This window comes from Camelus dromedarius, chromosome 7, assembly GCF_036321535.1.
Source record: "Camelus dromedarius isolate mCamDro1 chromosome 7, mCamDro1.pat, whole genome shotgun sequence".
Taxonomy (NCBI): Eukaryota; Metazoa; Chordata; class Mammalia; order Artiodactyla; family Camelidae; genus Camelus; species Camelus dromedarius.
Window position 1 is genome coordinate 21,287,479 of NC_087442.1, and position 26,328 is coordinate 21,313,806.

The 26,328-nt window shown below is 41.6% G+C and overlaps 1 protein-coding gene across 4 annotated transcripts in view; it reads left to right on the forward strand.

The window, feature by feature from the left end:
• RBM28 (RNA binding motif protein 28) overlaps nucleotides 1–16,596 on the forward strand; it is a 28,307-nt gene extending 11,711 nt beyond the window's left edge. For 3 of the 4 annotated variants that reach the window (XM_010975631.3, XM_064487378.1, XM_064487379.1), the window contains exons 11-19: nucleotides 2,181–2,254; nucleotides 3,059–3,194; nucleotides 4,199–4,263; nucleotides 6,890–7,048; nucleotides 8,877–9,026; nucleotides 9,334–9,408; nucleotides 11,783–12,039; nucleotides 12,652–12,751; nucleotides 14,689–16,596. In XM_010975631.3, coding sequence (XP_010973933.1) covers nucleotides 2,181–2,254; nucleotides 3,059–3,194; nucleotides 4,199–4,263; nucleotides 6,890–7,048; nucleotides 8,877–9,026; nucleotides 9,334–9,408; nucleotides 11,783–12,039; nucleotides 12,652–12,751; nucleotides 14,689–14,823 — 1,151 coding nt within the window. In that variant the 3' untranslated portion in view covers nucleotides 14,824–16,596. The remainder of the gene's footprint in view (nucleotides 1–2,180; nucleotides 2,255–3,058; nucleotides 3,195–4,198; nucleotides 4,264–6,889; nucleotides 7,049–8,876; nucleotides 9,027–9,333; nucleotides 9,409–11,782; nucleotides 12,040–12,651; nucleotides 12,752–14,688) is intronic. The other variant, XM_031455305.2, reaches the window with a different exon arrangement.
• The last annotated feature ends 9,732 nt before the right edge of the window (nucleotides 16,597–26,328 follow it).

Below are 26,328 nucleotides of genomic sequence, written 5' to 3' on the forward strand. Positions count from 1 at the left end.
CAGGAGTGCTGCCTTAGGTTTTTGTTTTCTTCCCTTCCCTAAATGTATTTCTTTTGAACTTAAAGGTTGACCACTCCTCATTATAGTATACTGTTGTTAGATAAGCATCTTTGCAACCCATTTGTAATCTCTGATTTTATCAACGGCAGTCATTCTCCTAAAGCAGTGGATTCTTAATTCATTCTGGCTCTTGATTCTTTTGGGATCTAGTGGAAGCTGTGAATCCTCTCAGAAAAATGCCATTTATAAGGGTTGTGGACTCCCTGGAGCCCATCCATGGATTAATTACCTCCATTCTAAACCTTCTTATTTTCCAGATTGATGAAACCTGATCATCTTTGGTTTTTACTTGGCTGAAAAAGATGTAAATGAGGCAGTATAATGGAAAGAAAACTGAATTGCTTTCTGGAGATTAGGGATCTAATCCCAGCTAAATCACCATAGACCAGCAGGGTGATTTTTGGCAAAATTTATTTAACCACAGTGGGCTTCAGCTTCTCATCTGTAAAATGAGTAGGTTCAACTAGAGCAATCACTTAAGGTGCCTTCAGCTATGATATTCAATTATACTTCTTGGACCTTCTCCATTTCCAGTATGCTTTTCTAAAAATGGGCAACTAAAATTGCATAGAATGTTCCAGCTACTGTAGGATATTGCTTTATTTTGAAATCTTTTGTCCCTTTCTGGGTGCAGTAGTGTATTGGGTTGACATTTTCAGAATGGAGTCTGCAGTTGACTTGCTCAATCTCTTTCTTGGTCTATTAATGTTAGCTGAGAGCTAATGATCTTAATAAGCTTAGTTTTCATTATTTTTTTCATAATGCATTGTCTTTTCTTAGCTCCTATTGAGTTTTTCTGGCACTTTTTCTGCCTCCTCACACAGTCTTGGCCTCCTCCTCCACTTTATCCCTGTCAGCGTGCTATTTCACTGCCTGCAAGGGCTAAGTATTATCTGCAGACTTTTAGGGGTGTGTTAAGATTGAAGCCAGTATTAACCCTGGAAATTCCAATAATGAAATTCTTACACATTCAGAGAGAAGTACTCATTTTCTTCATGTTGAATGAATAGGCTAATTTGCCTGTTAGAAACATTTCCCCCCCATATTTCTTTCTTTATTGTTTCTTCCTATTGAGTGTCTGTTAATGCTGGACGTTATAGTAGGTGCTACAGACATAGAAACAGGCAAGAAACATAGCCTTTATTCCTGAGGCATTCAAGTCTTTTGGGGAAGATGCCACCTGACCAGTGCTGTAATAGAGATGTGAGTGGAGGACTGGCAGGGTGGGTCACTTCACTCTGCCTGAAGAAGGCAGGGGAGACCTCACTAGATGGTGACCCTTGGGTTGGCCTGCCACATGTGTCCTTTCAGTTAGTCTGCTGCCATATTCTTAGCGGGGACAAAAGATCAATGCCACAGTAGCTCTAGGAAATATGGCATTGTTTTCAGATATGAGGGAATATTTAAAATTTAAAGGAATACTAACAAAATATTATGACACTTAATTTATTTTTGGAGTTTACTGTAAGGTGAACTTTTTTTCTTTGCTTATAAAATCTGCTTTTATCAATAGCAGAAAATTAGGATGGGTTAATTGGCCCTGCCTCTAACCAGTGAAAGGTGTGCCTGTGGAAATTCTAGAGCGTGAGTCAACGGTTGAGCTCATGGCTTTCTGATTCACTGCTGTATTTGTGGGATAGAGGCCAGAGACTTTTGCTCCAAGAGGTAGATCTGCCCTTATCTGATGCCTCCCAAGTGACTATGACAACAGTGAGATCTGTATTAACTTCAGGGTTAAGTGGTTGCTGCCTTATTTTTTAGTCCTCTAATAGGCATACAATAAGTGATGCTGAATTAAACATTAGCCTGGAATTTATGTAGTATTTCTTGTGGGCATTTCCTATTAACAAGTGAGGTGGTAAGACTAAAGTTCTGAGATGCATTGGAAAAGCTGAAGAAAGTAATAATAAAATTTCACGGTGAGCATGTATGGTAACTTATCTGTCTTTCAACTCCAGTGCCTGACGCAGTGCCTGTTAGTTAAGTCTCATGGTATTTAACAAAAGATGCTCCTACCCCTTCCACTTTGTATCAGGCTGCCACCATTTGTAGTGCTGTCTTTGGCTTCCTGGTGGACCACAGGAGTTTGGGACCTCACTTACTTTTGTCTCTCTGTACAGGTTGTGCATTTGCCCAGTTCATGACCCAAGAAGCAGCTCAGAAGTGCCTTGAAGCTGCTTCTCCAGAGACTGAGGTAAGGAAGACATTTCCTTTACCCTGTAACTTAGGCAGTAGTGGCTCCCAGGAGCAACATCTGATGTTTACACAAAGCTTTATTATTATTATTGTCAGTGATACAATAATAATAAAGCTGATACTTATTGAGCACATAGTGTGTGTTAGGCACTGAGCTTTACATGCGTTACTTTAGTTAATCCTTACATCAGCCATTTAGGTGTATATAAAGTAAGTACAATCATCATCTCTATCTTATAGGTGAGGAAGGGGGTATAATAATCTATTTATGGATCACTCTCTGTATGTCAGTCTCCATCCTAGGCTGATGACGTGAAAGACTGGGACAAGAAGGGATTAAGGCCATCTATGAGGTGGAGTAAATGTTTGAGAGACAAAGAGTGTGGGTGATGGAGGATTCTTCTGTGTATTCTATAACCAAGTGTTAATTTGTTTTGAGATAAGTTATCCTGTATTGCCATTGTCTCTTAAATTCTCCTCTGTAGAGTTAACACTACCATTTCATTAGCTTTCTTTAGAATACTAAAAATTTGCCTGTTTACAGATCATTTTCCTCAATTGGGGCCTACTTTGGGACTGATCAACTCCCTTAAAATAAATGAATAAGTGGCCTTTTGCACAGCTATACCCAGTACTGCTGAGCTGAGTGACCCACTTGCAGCCAGCTGGGCTAAAACATCCTGGGGGTTGGGTTCCACAGCATAATTGGGGTTTGCTGTTTTCCCTTTCCTTGGCGTTCCTTGTCAGGTGCTTCGTTTCTACTCATCATGAATTTTAAGAGCGAGGTTGCAATCTGTTACAGGGTGGTGGGCTTAAACTGGATGGCCGGCAGCTCAAGGTTGACTTGGCGGTGACCCGTGATGAAGCTGCAAAGCTCCGGACAAAGAAGGTGAAGAAGCCTACTGGAACCCGGAACCTCTATCTGGCCCGAGAAGGCTGTGAGTAGTGGTAGGGAGACGGGAATCAGGCTTCTGAGTAGCTGGCCCTTTGCTGCAACAGTGACCCAACAATAGTACGTTCGGGGCATGTTTCAAATTTAAAACCCTCTTTAATGAGTTATGTTACTATTTCACTTGAGCAGGTGTGGCTTCCTGTTTGGAAGCCTTCACCCAGTTTGTGGATTAACCAGTCCCGTTCTCCTTTCTGCCTGCTAGCCTGCTAACCTTTACATCTTTTCGTCCTTCTGATGTTTTCATCAGAGGATTAGCAGGGCAAAGAATGAGGAAAAATTCAAATTACCTTTGCCTCTTGTCATCATTTCTGATAGGTTTTCTGAAGGAGATGAAAATTATGACTAAAATTACTCTTTTGGATTATTCATGGGTTTTAAATGTGCACTGAGTACTTTTCCCTTAATGTCAGAAAGATAATCCAAGAATTAGCTTTAATTAAGACAAAAAAAGAACCCCTTCCTCTCGGTCACACAGCAGTGCCACCTGTTGCACAGCTGCACAGCCTAGACTGGTACTGGGAGGCCATTAGCCCTTGATACCAGGCCTCTATATTGTGATGTGCCTGTTTCCTAGGTTGGCTTATCATTGCTTAGTAATGGCTCCCAAATAAATACATGAGCAGTGAGCTTCCAAGGACAAGTTATATAGGGAGAGCATTACTGCATTCCAAATGCCTAAAATGTACTTATTTCCAGGACTTCTTGGAGGCCTTTCCATCTGGCTTTGGGCATGTACCTGAAACTTTTTGAGGGGAAGAAAGAAGAAGAACAAAATCACAGAATGTTTAGAGTTTTAGTCCTTGAGAGCAGCCCATAGACAAGAACTTAGCCCTGTAGCCTATTTCTGGACCTACCAGATGCCACTATGTCCTGGCCAGCATAGTCCTCTGGGCCCTGTACAAAGAGCTTGCATCATTCAAATCACATTCCTCTTATTGCTCAGTGAAAATTCCCTTGCTGATGTCTTGGCCTTTTTCCCTCTTTCTGCAGTGATTCGTGCTGGGACGAAGGCTGCAGAGGGTGTGAGTGCTGCTGATATGGCCAAAAGGGAACGAGTGAGTAAATTAGGCACCAGCTTTGAGCTTCTGCATGACTTAATATGAATCAATAAGTAATAATAGTTGAATGCTAGAGATGCTCATCAAAGAGCCAGGTGTTGGTCACAGGTGCTACTTACACTATTGTTAGAAAGACAACACATGGGTGGGACAGCAACTAACCCAGTATGATATGAAGAACTGGGTCTTTTTCTTTATTTTCCTAAACCTTAGCAGTAACCAAATAGTATGCTTCTCGATCATGGAGTAGACACCTAGTGACTTGAGCTGTATACAGTTAGGTCAGTATAAATGCAGAACAACATAAGAAAGGAAGATCAGAGTGGCTGGAGTTAGTAGGAAAGAGGGTGTAGGTGTAGGTCTTTGAAGGGAGAGTTAAGATGTCTGTTTTGGGAGAGCGGGTGGTATCTCCAGATTATAAAACTATTGTAGGAAAATTCCATATTATGAGCGTTTCCACTGATAACTGATACTGTTGAGTTCCTTTGCTGCTCGGTAATGTTTGTTCCAGTAATTTTTACTTTTGCCCATATAGCTTACTTTCAAAAAGCTAAGGCTGCCTAGAATGGAAGATGTATAATCATGAACAGAATTAGCTACGGAGCATGAAAGTGCAGAAGATGATGGAGAGAAACTGGAGTATAGTGGCAGCAAGAGGCATTGTGTCTTCTGCGTGTTAATTTCTAAACGAGCGTTCTCAACTGTTTTCGGTAGTGAGCAGCTAGAAAAATCATGGTATTTGAGGGCATTGTATGCCCTTTTCTGATCACAATGCAGTAGTGGCACATTGAGTTTTCCCTTAGAATGAATTTCTCTAGCAAAAAGCTCACTAGATTATATGCATTATAACTCACAGCAGGCACAGCTTTTCTTAGGGAGAAAAATTAGACTGTTGAATTTAGGCATGATAGCCTCTTCAAATAGCCCTTTAGTATTAATTTCCAGAGTATTTGTTTATTTCATGATTTGTTAGTACCTTTACCAAACAAGAAGCAGCAGGAATGAGACTTGATAAAAGAAAAAAGATTAATTTAAAGCTCTTCTACTGAGACAATTTTAACAAACAAATCAGAAGAAGAATGTCATCTTTTTACTTTAGAGACAGTTACCCTGGGACAGGTGCTTCGTGCAGCATAGTTGAGACTCCAGAAGCAGAATTCCTTTCTATGGCCATTGACATTTCTTTGCCTCAAGGTGGCAGAGTTGAGACGAGACAACAGTCTATCAAGTATTCTTTAAATAAATTCTACTTAATTTAGAAAGGACTGAGTAATTAGTTTGAGTTGGTGGGTAGGTAAGGGCTTGGCATGGATGTTGACCACAGTGTTATTTACTATTTGCTGGAGGCCAGGTTTGAGCTTGGGATTTTATGCATATGACCTCATTTCAGCCTCACATCAGTGCTGAGAGATTGGTATATTTTGATCTACAGTCCTACTCTGTTGGTGAAATTATTGAGGCTTAAAACATTTCATGTAACTTCTTCAGTTAGGGATGGATTTCTGATTCAGTCTGACTCCAGAGCCCATGATCTTGGCACCTATCCACCGTCTTGCCTCTTTGAACCTTTCTCTCCCTGTGCTGGGCATCATAAGGCTGCAGGATGGGTGATTCTCCTCCTTTTTTCTGTATGTGTGGGTATTGGCTAGGAGTCATGGTTCTTTCCTGTTGGGGAATTATGAGCCTGTATTTTTTTTTTTATTATTATTGAAGGTAGTCAGTGTTATATCAATTTCTGGTGTACAGCATAATAGTTCAGTCATACATATACATACATATATTTGTTTTTGTATTCTTTTTCATTATAGGTTATTACAAGATATTGAATATAGTTTCCCATGCTATACAGTGTAAACTTGTTGTTTATCTATTTTATATATATAGTTAGTATCTAAAAATTTCAAACTCCCAATTTATCCCTTCCCCCACTCTTTCCCCAGGTCACTATAAGTTTGTTTTCTATGTCTGTGAGTCTGTTTCTGTTTTGTAAATAAGTTCATTTGTCTTTTTTTTTAGATTGCACATATAAGTGATATCATACAGTATTTGTCTTTCTCTTTCTGGCTAACTTCACTTAGAATGACAATCTCCAGGTCCATCCGTGTTGTTGCAAATGGCATTGTTTTATTTTGGCTGAATAGTATTTCATTGTATAAATATACCACAACTTCTTTATCCTGTCACCTGTCGGTGGACATTTAGGTTGTTTCCATATCTTGGCTGTTATAAATAGTGCTGCTGTGAACACTGGGGTGCATGTATCTTTTTGAATTAAAGTTCCCTCTCGATATATGCTCTGGAGTGGGATTGCTGGATTGTATGGTAAGTCTGTTTTTAGTTTTTTTGAGGAATCTCCATACTGTTTTCCATGATGGCTGCACCAAACTACATTCCTACCAACAGTGTAGGAAGGTTTCCTTTTCTCTACACCCTCTCCAGCATTTATCGTTCATGAACTTTTTAATGATGTCCATTCTGACTGGTGTGAGGTAATATACTTCATTGTAGTTTTGATTTGCGTTTCTCTGATAATTGGCACTATTGAGCATTTTTTCATGTACCTATTGTGAGCCTGTGTTTTTAAAGAATGGATTGTATTATTAACAATTTTTTGTTGTTTCAGTTTGAGCTGCTGAAGCACCAGAAACTCAAGGACCAAAATATCTTTGTCTCCCGGACCAGGCTCTGCCTGCACAATCTCCCAAAGGCTGTGGATGACAAACAGCTCAGAAAGCTGCTACTGAATGCTACTAGAGGGGAGAAGGGGGTGCACATCAAGGAGGTGAGAGTTGGCTCTGCCCACTCAGAGCTTTGGTACTCATTCTGGGTCAGATCGAGTATTTAGTTCAGGCTGTGGTACTAGCAGATGGACAGATTTTCTTTTGGACACATTGTGGGCAGATAAGGCTGAGTTTGGCAGTTTTCATGTTTTGTTTTGATTTTAACTTTTTTTTCTTCTAAGCACTGCCTTTTACATCTGACCAAATTGCAGCAGAATGTGATGAATCCTCTGCCCTCATAAATTAATTTAGCAGGCATTTATTAAATACCTGCTGTGTTCTCAGCATTATACCAGGTGCTGTAATGTTAATTTTCTTGCAGAGAAAATAATCTGTGTGCTTTGCTTTTTGGAATAGCATTTCACTATCATTTAGGCTCTTACCCCATAGTAAGAGTCCTCAGTGCCCCTTGGTGAGCACAGGGAGCTACCCAGGTCTTCAGCAGTTGTGTTAGACAAACTCTGGATTCACACCAAGACCTGGTTAGGCACTATGAGTACAAAAACCTCTCCTCTGCCCCCACAGCACCCTGTGCATCCCTCTGTCATAGCACAATTACCCTGGCCTGTCACTGTCAGTCACTTCTCCTGACCAGACTGAGCTCTTTGAGAACAGGTGTCTTCTCATTGTTCCCAGTTCTTAGCATAGCATGTAGTCATCTCTCAATCAGTGTTTATTGAATAGGTAATAGCCAGTATTGTGAGTCTGCTTTACTGTGACTCATCGCTGTAACTATTTTCCTACTCCTGGAAAGCCTCTTCAAACATTATGGTACTGGTGTTCAGGGAACCATAGAAGAGATTGTGAACATACCAGCACATAGCTGACACTACACTTAGTAAAACTGTTCAAAGTGTTACTGGAATAGGAGTCAATTATATAATTTCTCATCAATATCCACAATACTTAGTAAGTGACTCCACATTTAAAACCTGTCATCATTTAGCAATATGTATGTGTGTTTTACAATGTTTGCATTATATGAATTTTCTCTTTAATTCTTTCATATGTGTGAGTATTGTGTCTCAGTAAGATAGTAAGCCTCTTGAGGATAGGAGCCTCTTTTTATGCTTTTCTGATTTCCTTACAATACATGGCACAGAGTAGATACTGGACACATACCAAATGCAGCATCTAAGTGTCCCTAATACCTAGACTTCTCCATTGCATGACAACTCCAGCCTCCAAGAGTAAAAGTATGTAAACAATCAGTTTTCCCAAAACGTCCTACTGTTCCTCGGTGCCCCAGGGTACCCTTAAGGATTTGGAATCATACCAGAGAGGATCTGAGCTCTAAACAAAGACAGCTGAAGCTTCTTCCTGTAGCTCTGAGGCTGTGTGTTGGGCAGGATCTTCCCCATGTCTGAATTGTCTTTCTTATCTAAAGCCATCAGGACTTCATCCATCCCTTCTTCAGTAATTTTCTTTCTGAGTGGTTTCTCCAATGATGAGATCTGTAGACGGCATTAAAGCCTCAGTGCTAACTTACACAACCTGGAGTACCACGTACTTCTCAACTTGTATGTATTGTCATGTCCACAGTTGACTATTGTAATTTTTCCTCGGGAATTTTATTTTATTTACATGCTTATTTGTAAACCTATGTTGATGTCTGTAAATTCTTAGAAAGCAAGAAAATATCTATTTAACTTCTTCTGTGCTCTCAGTAGACATATCCTAATAAAACAGGCATTCATAAGTGTTATTCCAGTACAACTCTTGGGATGGTGATATAGATGAAGACTCTGTTCCAATAACCTGATTTCTTATTTAAGCTGTTAAGGATCTTCATCCTGTAATTACTGATTCTTTTTCTTATTCTACTCATAGTGTCGGGTGATGCGAGACCTTAAAGGAATTTATGGGAAAGTTAAGGGTCAGTCCTTGGGCTACGCCTTTGCAGAGTTCCAGGAGCACGAGCATGCCCTGGCGGCCCTACGACACATCAACAACAATCCAGAAATCTTTGGGCCTCAGAAGGTGAGCCTCCTCCTGTGGGGAGACATGTTCCTCTGAGGGCCATTTGAAGAGAATCCTCTGACATTTGTGTGGTGGGTAAGCGTAGCAGGGTGATGGAAGGAGTGAGTAGTGAGTCAGGTGATAAGGTGATTAGAAGGAACTCTAAATTGATAGACTGCTCGCAGAACTGGCCCCTTGCCTTTAAGAAGAGTGAAGTGAGCAGCATCCTCTGACTTGCAGGAAAGAGAGTAGTGACGGGGGGACATCTCAGCTCACTGCACACAGAGATTAAGAAATCTAATGAATGACATTTTGTCTCCTGCTGCAGAGACCAATAGTGGAGTTCTCTTTGGAAGATCGAAGGAAACTTAAAATAAAGGAACTGAGGATCCAGCGCAGCCTGGTACAGAACTGAATGCTTTTTCTGTCTTTGTTGGTGTTGTTTTTTTTTTTAACTGTAGTGAAATACACATCACATAAACTTTACTATTTTTAATTGTACGGTTCAGTTAAGACAATTTTTTTAGGCCATATCTAAACTCCTGTTCTGTTCAGATTGTGGTTCTGCTCCCTTGAAGTAGATCTCTGCCTCATGAGGTTCTTTTGTTACCCTTTACTCTTAGTTCCCTAGAACTCTGCAGGCCATCTCTCTTCTGCTGGCCTGTCTTGTGATAGCTCCACAGAAGGGAGAGGAAGGAGAGAGGACGATCAGACTGATGTAATTACCAATCAGCGGTTCTTGTACTGCAGTGTTTGGTGATGGTACATGTCAAATTCATAGCCAAGATGAAGATTTCAGCTGTCTCTTCTATAATTCTTTTTTCTTCTTGGATGACTCCAGAAGGGTGATGCCTGATAGTTTTAGTACTATTTTTAATCTAGTTAGTACAGAGGAGTGAACAGGGACTTTAGGAACAAGAATGCTTATGTTCAAATTCAGGCTCTTCCTTGTTCTGAGCTCCTTGGCAAGTTATTACTCTCTCAGCTTCAGTTTCTAGTTTGTTAAATAGAATTAACATCATCTGTGTTACATGGTTGATGAAGATTAAATGAGGTAATAGGTGTAAGTTGTCTTGCATACTGCATGTCAGCACACAGTACTCATTCTCTTATCCCTCTTGCCCCAGGACATAAAGGGCCAGATTATTCTTGATACCATAACTTTGACAGATCTCATTGATATTATACCTTAACTTGCATATATACCAAACATTTACAGTGTTTTGGTGTCTTTGTTGTGTATACCATGAGCATGACCTCTAGAGAAGCATTTCAGTCGTTAATACAATGGCCCTGGGTCAGAAAAACCTGAGCTCTGCTTATTATTCAAGGCAGCTTTGTTATTGTAGGTAAAGGATTATTTACTGCCTAAGCCATGGCTTCAGAGGTGAATCTATAGCTACTGGCTTAAAAAAAAATTCAGGTGGCTTTATTTGTTGCCTACGCTTATGTACATACTGATCTTTCTGTGTGAAAGTGACCCTCTCCCCTGACTCAAGGATACTTCTATTCACTTTGCATGTTTAGATCAAATATACTTCCTCAAATAGCGTTTCCCACCTCTCTTAAAAGAGGTAAGACCTTATTACTTGTACTTTCCTGAACTTCCTTAAATTCTTCTTTAATTTTTTACTTTATTTGTGTATATCTCTTATCTCCACTAGGCTCTGAGTCCTAAAAGGTAGACACTTCATTCTTTCCATCTACCTTTTACTAGTTAGAAACAGACTGGCACATAATAGGCATGTAATAGATCTTTGTTGTATCAATGTGCCTATCTAGATTTTTAAGGTGAAAGGACAACATAACACTTATTATATTAATTTCACCTGAATTTTCATTTTCTTCTCCTATGTCAGTGCAACATAAATCTGTAACATACTTTATGCCTTCTTTCTCACATCATCTTTTCCTTGACTTCATTTGATGATTTTCTTCTCTAATACTCTTTCTTTTTTTATGTGGATTTGAATTTCTGACCTATGTCATTTTCCCTCTCTCAATAAATTCATTTAGTATTTCTTGCAAGGTAGGTCTGCCAGTGATGAATTTCTTTAATTTTTGTTTGCCTGAGAAAGTCTTTATTTCTCCTTCACTTTTGAAGAATGATTGCATGGATACAGAATTCTAGGTTGGTGATTTTTTCCCCCCTAAACTTTAAATGTTTCATTCTATTCTCTTCTTGCTTACATGGTTTCTGAAGAGAAATCCAATGTAATCTTAACTTTGTTCCTCTGTAGATAAGGTATTTTCCCGCCTCTGGCTTCTTTCAAGATTTTCTCTTTGATTTTCTGCAGTTTGATGTGCTGTGACTATGTATTTTTTTTTTTTTTTAATTTATTTATCCTGTTTGGTATTTGGCCGAACTTCCTAGATCTGTGGTTTAGTGTCTCTCATCAAGTTTGGAAATCCTCAGCTCTCGTTACTTCAAATGTTTCTTCTTTTCTTTCTTCTGATTCACACTACACATTTGTTACATCTTTAGTAATTATCCCATGCTACTGGCCTTTGTTTGTTTGTTTTCTGCTGGCTTTTGGGCATCCATGTACTTTCCCCCTATTTCTACATGTGGAAAGGGAAATGGTTGTTTTGCGTCCCCCACTGAGTAACCACCTGTTAACTCTGTCAGGGCCTGTGAACTACTTGCATTCATTTTCCTTTAGTCTCTTTGTGGAAAGAATTCTCCTTGGCTCACCAAGCTCACTTCTCTTCTGTTGAATATTTCTAGCAAATAAACCTCATCCAGAAACCAAATGGCAGTCTCTTATTTTATGCAGCAAAAAGCAAAATCCAAGCCTGCAACTGGTGAGCTCCAGCAGGAACAACAAGAACTTGGAAAACACCAGCCACGGAAAGCAGCTCAGAACCACACACAAGAGCAGAGCAAGGGCCCCGCGGAGCAGAAGGGGAAGGCGGGCTCTGTCTCGTGGGCAGGATTCCAGACCAAGGCCGAAGTGGAGCATGTGGAGCTGTCCGACGGAAAGAAGAGAAGGAAGGTCCTGGTGCTCCCATCGCACCAAGGCCCCAAAGTTAGGTGAGATGCAGGACGGCTTCTGAGAGGGTTGGGTTTTGCTTTGCCTTTTTTCCTCTTTGTGGCTTTTGTTTGGATGAAAGGGATGCTGTGCTGTGCCAGTCCCCCATGAGGGGCGATGCACACGTGTCTCTGCCCCAGCAGAGGTGTCACTCTTGGACCAAACGGAGGCCAGAACAGGACTGGCAGAGGGTCTCGGAGGATGTGCCAGGGTGAGCTTTCTTGCCATTTTTCTCCTCTTCTGAGGGGCTTCCTCCTGTCCAGATGGCCATCTCTGTCAGCCGAGGCTCACTCCTTGAGGTTCCCTTCCAGTTTCTGTTTGGGATAACAGATTAGTGCTGTCAACAAAAGTGGATCTTCACAAAATACTTGTTAAGTAAGTGATGGTATATGAGATTCCCCTGAGGTTTCAAGCCAAAACAACAACAACAAAAAGCAAGTGTACAAATGTTGAACTTTAGGCCATTTTGTTGCAGTATCTTTTTTTAGCATGACTTCTCATGGGCTTAGAAAGAGTCAGTGTAAGAAAAGCATTTTATCTTCTGGGCTGAGAAAACCTCAGGGGTGCCAATTAGAGGAAGAACTCAGGGTGACACTTAGCCATATTTGTTTCAGGTTGCGGGACAAAGGCAAAATGACGTCTCTCCCTCCTAAGAAGCCAAAGCCCCAGATGAACCACTGGAAGCAAGAGAAGCAAAAATTATCTTCTAAGCAGGTGAGTTCTGTAGGCGCCAAGGCTTGGTATGGCACAGCTGGGCTGGGGTCGGCCCCCACTTTTGTGCCTTGATTAGGTGAACAAAAAGGAAAGGGCTTCTAGACTGCATTTATGTATAGGACTGCAGCTTTTTAGAGAATGTGGAGGGCACACAGTTCTAAAAGTGGGGAGAATAGTAAAATGAACCCCATGTATTGGTTACTCTGCTTCAACGGTTATCTTGTTTTACCTCTTCCCTCTGCCCTCTAAGTGTAATAAAGCAGACTCTCCATCACATGTAAATGTACCTCATGTGGAAATGAGGTACATTGCTCAGAAAAATATCTCAGAATGTGCCTCTGATTGGGCCTTAAACGCATGTACACACAAACATATATTATGCCATGGTCACATCTCATGAAATTCAGAAGCCCTTAATATCTCATATGCAGCTCATATTAAAATGTCCCCAGTTGCATCAAAAATATTTTTCTTAAATTGGTTAGTATGACTTAGGTTCCAAACAAAGTCTACATGTTATATTTGGTTTTTATATCTCTTAACTCCCTTTTTCCTCTATAATATCCAATCTTTCTAACCACCCTCCCTTTTTCCATGCTGTTAATTTGTTGGAGAAACCAAGTCCTTTGCCTTTGAGAGTGCGTTACGTTTTGAATTTAGCTGCTTTCTTCCTTGTGTCATTTAACTTGTTCCTATAACACCCCGTGTTGTCTACAAACTAGTCTTTAGACATAGAGGCTTGATTAGATTCAAGTTCAGTTTTCTTGGCAAGAGTATCTCATACGTGGTGCTGTGTGCTCTCTGTTGCATCATAACGTGCCTAGTGTCTGGTCGCCCCATTTTTAGTGATGTTGATTCATCAGTAGGTTTAGAGATTGTCTACCTTACCCTCCATTTATAAAGTCCCCCATCAGTCTCCCACCTACTGGTCTTAGCACCCTTTGATGATTACTGTCTAGATCCGTATTTCAACACGAGTTGCAGAATGGTAATTTTCTAATTTTACCAATCCTTTTGCATTTTTTAAAGTAGAATTCTAGAAAAAAAGAATCTTCCTTTGTCAACTATTTGGTTACTGTGAAATACCATTTGCATAGGAAAGGCAGGATAAATGCTTGATTTTTTTTTTAATCAGTTTTCAGAGTAATGAGTTGGTGTCCTACCAACCTTCTCTGGTGACCAGTAAGATTTTTTCAGTATTGTAAATTCCTGAGTTTTTGTATACTTGATGTGTGTCAGTCAGATGCAGTCATTACTCTTGTCCCATCTAAGGCCAGCAGAAGCCCCTTCAGGTTGACTCCTGAGTCCTGACATGACCCTGTCTTTGGTAGTGTCCTTGCTTTCTGGTCCCAGCTCGTCTTATCTATTTCTTTCCCAGAACTGGCATTAGTTTCCAAGGAGCCCTAGTTCCTTTTAGTAGAAAATGGTGGTCCTGCATTCTTGGACATTTGAGGTCAAGCTTTCTTTTTCCCTTCCTTAGTCCCTGTCCCTTTCTTGTAAGGGAACAAGAAGCACTGGCTTCTCATCCTACTCAAGAAATCTGTGTCTCTGGGAAGTCTCTGACCCATCATACTACCTTACAGAGAACTCTCTCTCAAACCCCGTGAGCAGTGTTCTCGGTGAGGGAAAGGGCAAGCAAGAGCATACAGACTCGGGGCTGACTCATCTGTGAGCAGATTCTTGTGAGCGTTTGAGAGCTGGAGTGGGAGAGGCCTCTGAGACACCCGGACAGTGTTTTAGTGGGGCCCTACTCTTAGGCACTCCTGTTCTCATTCCATACCAGTGGATGGCTCTGTTTGGGTCACTATCTGGAAGTCCCTCTTGTGGTGGGCAAGATCTCTGAACCTACTTATTTTCGCCTTTGGGTGGCCTCTGGGTAAGGTGATATTGGATGCTTAAAACTAATTATCTTATGTTTCCTTACCTTTCATTTGTAGGTACCTAAGAAAAAAGCTAAGGGAAATAAGACAGAAATTCGCTTCAACCAGCTGGTCGAACAATATAAGCAGAAATTATTGGGACCTTCCAAAGGAGCTCCTCTTGCAAAGAGGAGCAAATGGTTTGACAGTTGATGATGCCATCAGACTGGATAAGAAGCTGGATCGTGTGCTTCTTGGTAAAGCACCGCCCCCCTCCTCCGGCAGCCTTCCCTCCATGTCATTTACTGAGGGAAAGAAACCCCCTGAGTGCACTGCCACTTTGTTGAGGGTCCCTCTGGGCTGTGCACATCCAAACTTTGGTCTCTCCTTGGTGTGTGGTTAATCACAAAGAGGAATATCAGAAAAACATCTTGATGCTTCTTGCATATTTTGTGTGAAGTTGTGTCTATAATTCTTACTCATTTTAATTCTTTGTTTCTCAAATGGAAACAATTATAAAAAAGCATTCTTGAGTGCTAGATTTTTAAGATGTATATTTTGTTAAATGTCTTTTCTAAATGAGATATTTTGTGGCTTTTTGAATAACAGACTCATTTCTAATATACGTGAATCCTTTATCATTTATGTTTTTGACATTCCTAACTCTAATCCAGTTATGTAGTCATGCATACTGCAGAAATTGATTTAGAAAAAGCGGGAAAAAATGATTTCCAACCTAATCTCTGAGGGTGGGAGAGACTTGGAAAGTAATTGGGAACATGGGGCCTGGCCAAGAGCAACCCTTGATAATTGTTTGCTAAATAAGTGGGTAATTTTTGAAGGTAACTGGAAATCAGTTTGCTTGGTCCACAGACACTAGCCTGGCTGGTGCTAACCTGCATTTCCTCTCTTCCAGCACTGCCTCCTGAGGTACTGAGTGGTAGAGGGAGCAGTGAGCATGAGGCCAGAAAAAGAGTTGGAAATATAGCACAAAGTTCTTAATTCTCTAATTCAATCTGGTGCTATAATAAACGATGCTTTCTTCAGAACCACTGCTGATCTAGGGATATGGCTGTTTTATTGCAGCGTCTTTGGAAACCAGTGAATGCTCAGGAATGCCCTTAATTGGTTTGAAGATTGGTAAAAGGAAAAAGAAAAGAAAAGATGGGTAGGAGAGACCATGAAAATATTGAAGCCTTTTTGAGACAACGAAGGACAGAGGCTGTATCTCCAGAGTTACCTTGAGACAGTGTGACCTGGGGAGTTTGAAACGTTCTGGTGGCAGCTTGGCAACACGTCAATCCTAGGATGGCCTGTACTCTGTGGAGGAGTCACATACTTTGTTAAGGGTGTATGTAGACCGTCCACAGTCTGCCTGGCAACTGATCTGTTTTCCCTTGGCCAACTGTCTGCTCACTAGACACTTTTTCCCCTAGTGTACAAATATCTATAAATGAACATTTAAAAATAATCTTAACATTTGGATAGATAAAAATTGGTGTTCATTCAGGTAGCTTTGCCAGATTTTCTTAGATCCCAGGTATTTTTTCTGACAGCTTTAGCAACCCAGTGTGTTTAAAACATCATTCATCTCGAAAAGTTATTGCACAGTTCTTTTAAAAAGTAATAGGACGAATCATCCACTTTCTCAACAGCCAGATTCCTTGTATGGTGTCCTCCTTTGGGACACCTCACCTTGGGTTATCTGGGCACCTTTTTACTCTTGCCTCGTGAGTATTAATGCAACAAGATTTGTGCTCACTTCCTCACTTCAGAGCCTAAGGTTTCATGAAATGGAGCTTTCTGAAGTAAACATGAAGGTGGAGTTATAGACTGCTCAGTTTAAAAACAATAGTAGCAAACATTTTGTTAACATCCAAGGTTGAAGGCCATCAGTCAATTTTCAGTTGATTTTCCTGCTCCGTTACACAACAGCCTGGCTCAGAGATACTTCCTTTAAATAAAGAGTCTTAAGATTGTGTGCTAGCTGTTTCTTTGAGGTTTTTTTGGCAGGGGTATGGGGAGGCTGCTGCTTGGTAGTCTGAAGACTCTGCTTTGACCCAGGAGGAGCTCCTTCCTCTAGGCATAACCTGCGGCGGGAAGTGCACTTCAGTTGTCTTGAAGCAAGAGCTGAAGCTTCTGTTACAGAGTTAGGGCAAGTGAATTTAGTCTTCAGAATACTTCCAAATGTCGTTTGGTATGTTTTTGCCTTTGAAAGACATTTTTCAAATAAAAATTCAGAGCGCAGAACCTCAAGGCTCCAGAGATCCTCTTCTCACCATGTATTTGACCTTCAGCCATCTGAGGAAGTAGGAGGTCAAATATGCCACCGTGAGTGCTGACCACCAAGAATCGTCAGTCACAGGCCCTCTGACTGACCCAGGTTGCTAGTTCTTTGCTTAGTATTCCTGCCACTCACTTTTTGAGAAGTAACTGACAGGCCTCTGCCAATTCTGTCATGTAAGTGGCAACTCTGCCCACACAACTTGGCAAGTTCTGAAACTTCTCCATGGACTGCTCCATCATGGCAGTCCCCACATCATCAGACGGAGGATGCCCAAGATAAGTTTGTAGTTCAGTTTGTCTCAGATGGTGCTCAACTATGCTTTCTCCCACAGTCCTAACCCGCACTGAAAGAGACAGGATGAGGTTGCTTTGTTTCAGGCAGAGCAAAAATTTCCAGACCTCCCTTTGGCCAAGGTTGACCAATTTAGAAGTTACCCGCGTGCATTGTCTTATTTTGGTTCTTTCATTCTTGTCCTGATGCTGCTGCTTTTCCAGGATTAATTGCAGAGTCTGAAACCGCTCATTGATTGGGGTGTTCTTCAGTGGCCCAGCCATGGATGAGTTATAGGGACATCTGCAGTTCCTTTGGCTTTTGATTTTGAGCTGATGTTTGGCTGCAGACAAGCTTCTGTGCTTATGAAGTAATACAGTGGGAAGACTGTGAAGACACGGACTGACTGAGCCTGGCAGCCAGTTCTGAGAAGGAAACTGCAGAGTCACCAGAATACCTTTTGGACCCCCACTCCCAACCCCACCCCTGCCCCAAATGGAGCATCTTGATAGATGGCAAATCCAGTTTCCCTGAGGCTTGTCCACGCTGCCCGGAGCTTGCTCCCCTTTATCAAAAGTAAGGCTTCACTGCTGCAGAGTCATCCCAGAATCACCTTCGTTGGCTGTCTGACAGAAGGAAAATCCTTTCTGTCCTTGAGGGCAGGGACTATATTTTACACTCTCCTACATACCCTGCTATACTTAACAATGATTTACACATAGTTGGAGTTCATTTAATTCTAGTGAGTTGAACTCACTAAAGGCTGTGTGTTCCAGGGCTTAGCTGGACTTGTGAAGGACAGCAGAGTTGTTTCCTGAGCTGATGTATGTGGAAGGGCCCCCAGATACAAAGTGATAGAAAGAGAATAGTAAGTTGCTGGTCACGGCCCCTTCAGCGCACCACACTGCCTGTGTTCTTTGTGCTGTGCCTTGTCCACCCTGATTTGTCCCTCTCCACTCACAGGCCTGCCAGCGTTTCTCCGTGGGAACCTCATCCAACCCCCAGCATTGTGGTCCCCCTCTTGGTCCTCCCTCGGACACTTTCTGGTTGGCACCCACTCACTCAATGGGGCATATGCAGCTGTGGCTTGTTCATCATTCCTTTAGGTCTTAACTCCCCAAGTGGACAGTGTCACCACTGGAACTTCTGATCGATAGCCAATTGGTCAGAAGCATAGGTAACAACCTGAACTTGTGATCTGAATTTGGGGGATGGGGTTAGTCTTGGGGGACTGAGCCCTTAACCTGTGGAAGCTGACACTATCTCCAAGTAGACAGTGTCAGAACTGAGTTGAATGGTAGGACACAGCTGGTGTTGGAGAATTGCTTCGTGTGGTGAAAAAATACACACATCGGAATTGGGTGCAAAATTGTAGTCGGTGTCAGAATTAGAGATGATATACTTTTATCTATCATCCACAACAAATACCCCTCCTCCAGTAGCACAGTGGCCATCAGCTGCCAGGGTATGTGAATTTGTCCAGCCCTCATAACACCGCCATCAGCTCGGCAGCAGGGTCCTGGGGAGTGAAGTAGGCCTGATTCACTTCTGAAGTGGGTAACGCTGCAAATGAAAGGAAGAACAGCCTAGAGGCAGAGAGCTTTGGCTCCTGCCAAGCCAGCAGTGTCCACTGGTAGTCTGAAAGCAGCCTCCCCTGCCAGGTCAGACTCCAGACCCACCTCATGTGTTAAGCAGATGAGATCACGATCTCCATTTTCAGGGACACAGAAAATTGAGGCCCAGACCAGGAAAACAGAACGGGATGGGGCTGGGATCCCATCCCAGTTTTCTGACACTAGGGTCAGTGCTCTGTCGAGAGGGGCAGGGCCACAGCCACAGCCACTGGATCAAAATACTGGAGTATGGACAAAGGCAGAGCTGGACAGCTGCCAATCAACTTCAGCCCAGGACCCCAGGCCTTCCTGGGACCCTCCATCCCATATGAGAGGGCCACCAGGACCCAGCAGTGAGTGGAGGCAGGGAAGTCAGGGTCCCTCCGTCCCCTCCTGGCTTGAAGCTTTTCTCAGCATGGGAGAGATAGCATGAAGAAAAACGTCTTCCTTCTCATTTCCCTTCCTGACCATTCCCAGGCAGGATGGGGACAGGCTGGTCGTTCAAGAAGTGGCTGAAGCTTGCCTGACAGAAGGTGGTCTGGCTGTGACAGGTGCTTGGTCCAGTTTTGCAGAGTTATGATCATGACGCCCGCTGGATGGCTGCTGGACCTCTTTCTCTCTCTCTTTCCTCCTCTTTCTCTCTCTTCTGCCCCCCACAGAAGCCAGATGTTCTCACGCACATAAAAGAGGTGAAAAGAAACTTTGAGCAGTGGCTCCATTTATTTTGTGGTTTCCTTGATAACCAGGGCTCCATACCTTGGCTTTGCATTGGGGTTGCCGATACTGAAAGGGTGGCTTGGCTCTACGTGGTTTTATAACTACCTTTCCCAGAATTCTGCAGACATCTCCGTTCCCCTGGAGGTCAGATAATGGCTATTTATTTTCCATTGTCATGAAAACCTCTGGGGAGAGCGATGGCATTTTGACGAGGACTATTAAAGGGACATTAGGACTAAAATGGCTGCTCAGGAAATCACATACCCTTGCTCCTGTCTGCAGGGACAGCTGCCAGCCAGAGTCTCCTGCCCATGGCCAGCTGTGCAGAGGGTACAGATGGCAAAGGGGAAGAACCCTTTGTCTCTGCTCTCTTTCTCTCTGCAAGAGGATGGGTGCATTAAACTCAAATATAATAGTTCCAGGAGGGGGCAGGGGATATCTCAGTGGCAGAGTTCATGCTTAGCGTGCACAAGGTCCTGGTTTCAATCCCCAGTACCTCCATTAAAAATTAAATTCATTAAATTAAAAAAAATAATTAAAAAAATAAACCTAATCACCTCCCCACCAAAATTTAAAAATTTTTTTAAATACTTAAGTGGTAAATTGTATGCTATATGTTATTTTTTTAATCACAATAAAAAAGTCAAAACCATCCATAAATCCTGAAAAGATAAATATTCTGGCTTATTTTAACTCTTTTTTTCCCCTGCAGGTGTGTGTTTTGTAAAATTTGATTTATAATATACATACAATAGTGAGCTTTTTTGTCTTACATTTTTATTGTGAATATTTCCCATGTCATGAAAGTGAAATCACCACCTTTAATGACTGCATAATTTAGCATTACATAATTGTGCAAGATTCCTGTATTGTTGGACACTGAGGCTATTTCTAATTTGTCTGGGGAGAGCCATGGCATTTTGACAAGGACTATTAAAGGGACAAATTATTATTACAAATTATTCAATGATGAAGATCTCTGTACGTAAATATTTACCTTTTAATTGTTTCCTTAAGATACATTTTTAGAAGAATTACTTCATCAAAGGGTGTGAATTTTTAAAAATCTCTTTATATCTAGCACCAGAATGCCTTCTAAAAAATGTAGAAATTTAGACTTTGAACAATATAATTGGGAGGTACAATTTTTACTGTATCCTTATCTGTATTAAGTACTATCACATAAAACATTGTTAATATGAAAGGCAAAAATTGTCATCTTTTAATTTATATGGATTTGATTACTAGTAAGTTTAAACATGGTTTATGTGCACAGTCATGTGCCTTCTGTGAATTTGTCTTTGTGTTCTTCATCTAATTTTCTACTGGGCTTTCAGAGTTCTTATGTATTAAGAATAATGGCTACTTGTCATTTTGTAGCAATTACATCTCCTAGTTTGCTGTTTAACTTTTAGTTTTGGTAAAGCTTTTTTTTATGTTTGTTTATGTTTTTTTTAATATCTAAAAAGTATTGATTTTCTCCTTGGATTTTTTCTATCATTTTTATGCTTATAAAGTCCTTATTGCTTTTGAAAGCATATACATTTTTCACCAATATTTTCTTTAAATTTTAAAAATGATTCTAATTTATACATTGTGTTAGTTTCCTTGGGCTGCTGTAACCCAAAGCACCACAACCTGGGTGGTTTAGAACAACAGAAATGTATTGTCGTACAGTCCTGGAGACTAGCAGTCTCGTGATGGCAGGCCGTGGTCCCTCTGAAATCTCCAGGGGAGGATTCTTTTGCGTCTTCCAGCTTCTGGTAGGCCCAGATGTTCCTTGGCTTGTGGCGGCAGCATGAACTCCCATCTCTGCTCTGCCTTCTCATGGTGTCTTCTTACAAGGATACCAGTCATACTGGAGTAGGGACACACCCTACTCCAGTACGACCATATCTTAACTAATTACATACACAATGACCCTGTTTCCAAATAAGGTCACATTCCGAGGGGCTAGTGGTTAGGACTTCAACTTTTTTTTTTTTTTTTGGCAAGGGCTACAATTCAACCCATACTAATATTGAACTCTTTCATCACCTACAATGTATTTATTTGGATATGTGGTGTGAGAGAAGGTGTAACTTTTTTCCTGAATAGTTAATCAATTGTCTCTATACCGTTTATCAAATAACGCTGCCTCTTCTGACAGGATTGTGATGCCACCATCTCTGGCCACGAGATTCCTGCACCCTAACTTCTGCTGGTAAGCACGACCCACAAAGTGTCTGCCAAATTTTGCACTGGGGCTACACTACTTTCTTTTTTGTTGGGGGGGCATTAATTAGGCTTATTTATTATTATTTTTAATGGAGGTACTGGGGATTGAACCTAAGACCTCATGCATGCCAAGCACTATATTCTACTACTGAGATATAGCCTCCCTCCACCTTTAAAAAAAAAAAACTTTTCTTTTGTTTTTTGGGAGGAAGATAATCAGGTTTATTTATTTATTTAATGGAGGTTCTGGGGACCAAACCCATGACCTTGTGCATGCTAAGCATGCGCTCTACCACTGAGCTATACCTTCTCTCTACACTGCTTTCATTATTTTAGCTTTACTGTATATTTAATACCTGGTAGGGCAAAATTTCTCTTCACTCATCTGCAAATTTTGTTTCTTAGCTCCTCTTGCCTATGCGTTTTTCCTGAGTGAACTTTCGAATAACTGCGGCATGTTTAACAGCAAAATGACGAAACTCTTTGGACTTTTCATTGGACTGTGTTTAATGTACAGCTTAACCCCACAGGACATTCACTTCTCCCACTTAGGAACGCGGCAGACCTTAGCGTCTAATTAATTATTTCATGTGTGTTAGAAAAGTTTACAAATTTTTAAGATCTAGTTTTTCCTATTTCTCACACTTGTTGGTAAAGTCAATCCTGGGTATTTTCGTTACTGTTATTGTCATCATGGCTGTGCTCTCTGTTCCCCCATCCACCCACCCTCATTGTCGTTTCTAATTGGTTATTGCTGGTTGGTGAGGAAGCTATTGAATTTTGCATGCAGCCACTTTATTAAATTCGCCTGTTAGTTCTAATAGCTTTTCAATTTATTCTTGTAGGCTCTGGGGAGCCTTTTGCACCAACCAATTGAAATGAATAATTAACTCTCCAGCTGAATCAATGACCTTCCCTAAATCAGGTCTCTTGTAAATTTAGGAGTTGGGCTGAAGGAGAATGCTGTGTAAATGCCGTGTGAAACGGGGCCTTGGAAAGTTCTGGTAGCCTCCAGAAAATGTATATTCCTTAATTCATAATTTCATTGCTCGAAATCTGTCCTAAAAAAGTGATCAGAACTGTGGGCAAAAGAATTTAGGAATCAAGACATGTGTTGCAATGTTTTTTATTTATAACAGTGAACACTGGAGACAACCGAAATTATTGACATTAGCGAATTGGTTGGGTCAATGTTTACTTTGTTTTCACCTGTCTCCCGATCTGTTATTCTACTCACTCCATCACAGGCCTCCACCTCTCCCTCAGACTGCAGCCTCACAAATCCCCCTGCCTGCAGAAGCCTCTGATTCCATTTCAGAAGCTGTCTACACCTCTCCACACCCCAGTCAGAGCTCAGCCTTCCCTGCGTCTGAATAGTTCAGGCTGGTGGCAAACACTCTGAGAGAGATTTGGGTCTGGTTCTCAGGGAGGACATTGAGAGCAGCATCTGTCAGGGAAGAGGACTGGGCAGGAGGAGAGCTTAACTGTGATATAGTTACAACAGAGTCATCAGCTGATCTCCCAGGGAGATCTAAGTCTGGGATGGCCCTTCAGAGTTGTCCCAAATAGAGGGAAGGGGGCTGGGCTCTGGAATCCCCTACATCCACCAGCCATTGGAAGGGGACTGCACTTTGAGGAGGGTGTAACTCTGGCTGAGGACAATTCCTGGAGAGATACCCAGCTGTGAGCAGCCAAAGCTGCTGGCAGGAGCTGGACGGCTGCGATGCCTCATTTTATGTGTCAACTTGACTTAGTCCCAGGTTGCCCAGATATTTGGTTGAATATTATTCTGGGTGTGTCTGTAAGGTGGTTTCTGGATGAGATTAACATTTGAATCCACGTAGACCAAGTCAAGCAGATTTCCCTCCCTGTGTGGGTGGGCCTCATCCAAAATGTTGAAAGCAAGAATTCAATAACAGTCTGAGGAATAGAGAATTCTTTCTCTCTGCCTGATTGTCTTTGGGCTGGGGCACCGATCTTCTCCTGCCTTTGGACTCAGCCCAGGCCTGGAACTTACACCACTGGCTCTACTGGTTCTCAGGCCTTTGGACTTAGACTGGCACTATATCATTGGCCCACCTGGGTCTCCAGCTTGCTGACTTCAGATTTTGGACTTCTCAGTCTTCATAACTGCATGAGTCATTTCCTTATAGTAAATACAAATGACTGTATTTGCATCTATATCTCTAACTGTATCTATGTCTCCAATTGGTTCTATTTCTCTGGTGAACCCAGACTAATACGGTGGCACACCACAGTGTTCACTCTACCTGCTGTGGTGGAATTAGAGATGGCTGCAAATTCTTTGCCACTCCCTCACTGAGAGGTGGAATGTATTTCTCCTTCCTTACATATGAGATGGCTCGGTGACAGCTTTCCTATCAGTCAGGATTCCCCAGAGGAGAAACGGATGTATCTATCTATCCATCTGTCTATCATCAAGGTTTATCATGGAGAATTGGCTCATGCCAAATACAGATTTCGGAGGCTGAGAAGTCCCACAGTCTGTAGTTTGTGAGCTGGAGGCCCAGGAAAGCGGATAGTTTCATTCAGTCTGAGTCCAGAGGCCTGAGAACCAGGGGAGCCAATGACATAAATCTCAGCCTCAAGCAGGAGAAAATGAAATGAGATATTGCAGCTCAAGTAGTGATGCAGAAAAAAGGGTCAAATTCCTCTTCCATTTTTTGTTCTATTGAGGCTTTTTACTGAGACCATGGATTCAGATGCTAATTTCATGCAGAAACACCCTCACAGACCACCCAGACATAATGTTTAATCTGGACACACATGGTCAGTCAAGCTGACACATAAAAGTAAATTAACCATCACATACAGTCTTTAAAACAACATTATGAAATGTTTAATATCATAGGGAATGATTTGTCATCTGTTGTTAACAGAAACAAGCATGACACAAAATTAAGAGTACGGTATGACAGATGGCCAACAGGCACATGAAAAGATGCTCAGTATCGCTAATTATCAGAGAAATGCAAATCAAAACTACAGTGAGAAATCACCTCACACCAGTCAGAATGGCCATCATTAAAAAGTCTACAAATAATAAATGCTGGAGAGGACGTGGAGAAAAAGGAACCCTTCTACACTGTTGGTGGGAATGTAAATTGGTGCAGCTACTGTGGAGAACAGTATGGAGGTTCCTTAAAAAAACTAAAAATAGAGTTGCCATATGATCCAGCAATCCCAATCCTGGGCATATATCCAGAGAAAACTCTAATTTGAAAAGACACATGCACCCCAATGTTCATAGCAGCACTATTTACAATAGCCATGACATGGAAGCAAACTAAATGTCCATCAACAGATGACTGGATAAAGATGTGTTATACATATACAATGGAATACTACTCAGCCATAAAAAAGAATAAAATAATGCCATTTGCAGCAACAAGGATGAACACAGAGATGATCATACTAAGTGAAGTAAGTCAGAGAAAGACAAGTATCATATGATATCACTTATATGTGGAATCTAAAAAAAGTTATACAAACAAACTTTATTTACAAACCAGAAATAGACTCACAGACATAGAAAAAAAACTACAGTTACCACAGGGGAAAGGAAGGAGAGGGATAAATTAGGAGTTTGGAATTAACATACACACACTGCAATATATAAAATAGATAAAGAACAAGGACCTACTGTACAGCACAGGGAACTATATCTAATTTCTTGTAATAACATATAATGAAACAAATCTGGAAAAGAATATATATATGTACAACTAAGTCACTTTGCTATACACATGAAATTAACACAACATTGTAAATCAACTGTAAGTCAATTGAAAAAAAAAAAAAGAGTGCAGTAAGAGCTCAACCACGTAAAGGGAGAAGGACCAGCAGAGGAGATTGGAAGACAATATGCTGAAGTTTCACTAGGGTTGCCTCCAGGTAATGGACCCTCAGTAATTGTTTTTTGACTTCTTTATATTTTTCTGCAGTTTCTACCAGTGTGTATCATTGTGATAAGGGAAAGCCTTGAGAAAGCAAAATCTGAGGGCTAGAACAGTCCTGAAATCTCTTGGCTCCCCAGGAAAGTCAGTGTAGCGGGTGCCTGGAAGCCTCCAGCCATGACCACCTGGATGACCCTCAGCTGAGCCAGTGTCCACACCCCCTCCTCCGTGGGGAACAGCCCCTCAAATGGAAGGATCGAGCTGTTGCCAATCACCTCTTGGCCATAAACATGCAACCTGACAGAAATACTCTGTGGGCAACTTTAGAGTTCTCTGGTCCCCGGTCTCACCCCAGTGAGTAAGAGCAGAGGTGGTTGTGTGTGCCCAAGGACAGCCAAATGGGAAAGAAATTTCACTTCCCCCAAGAAAGGAGAGGCAGCTTCTGGCCTTGTATACAAAAGAATTAATGCCCTTCCCCCTTTCCCCTCCCTCTGGTCCCACCTACCATCAAGGCTGTGGTCATTCTACCCTGGCTGCCCAGACAATGGGGTCCACGGGTGAATTCAGGGGCCCCGAGACTATAACTCTTTTACCAAACATTCCTGGTCTTCCTTAGGCCCAGTCTATTGTAGTCATAATACTAGAATTTTTCAGTCTGAGGTGTGGGGCTCAGTTATGACAGCATAACTGCCTGTAG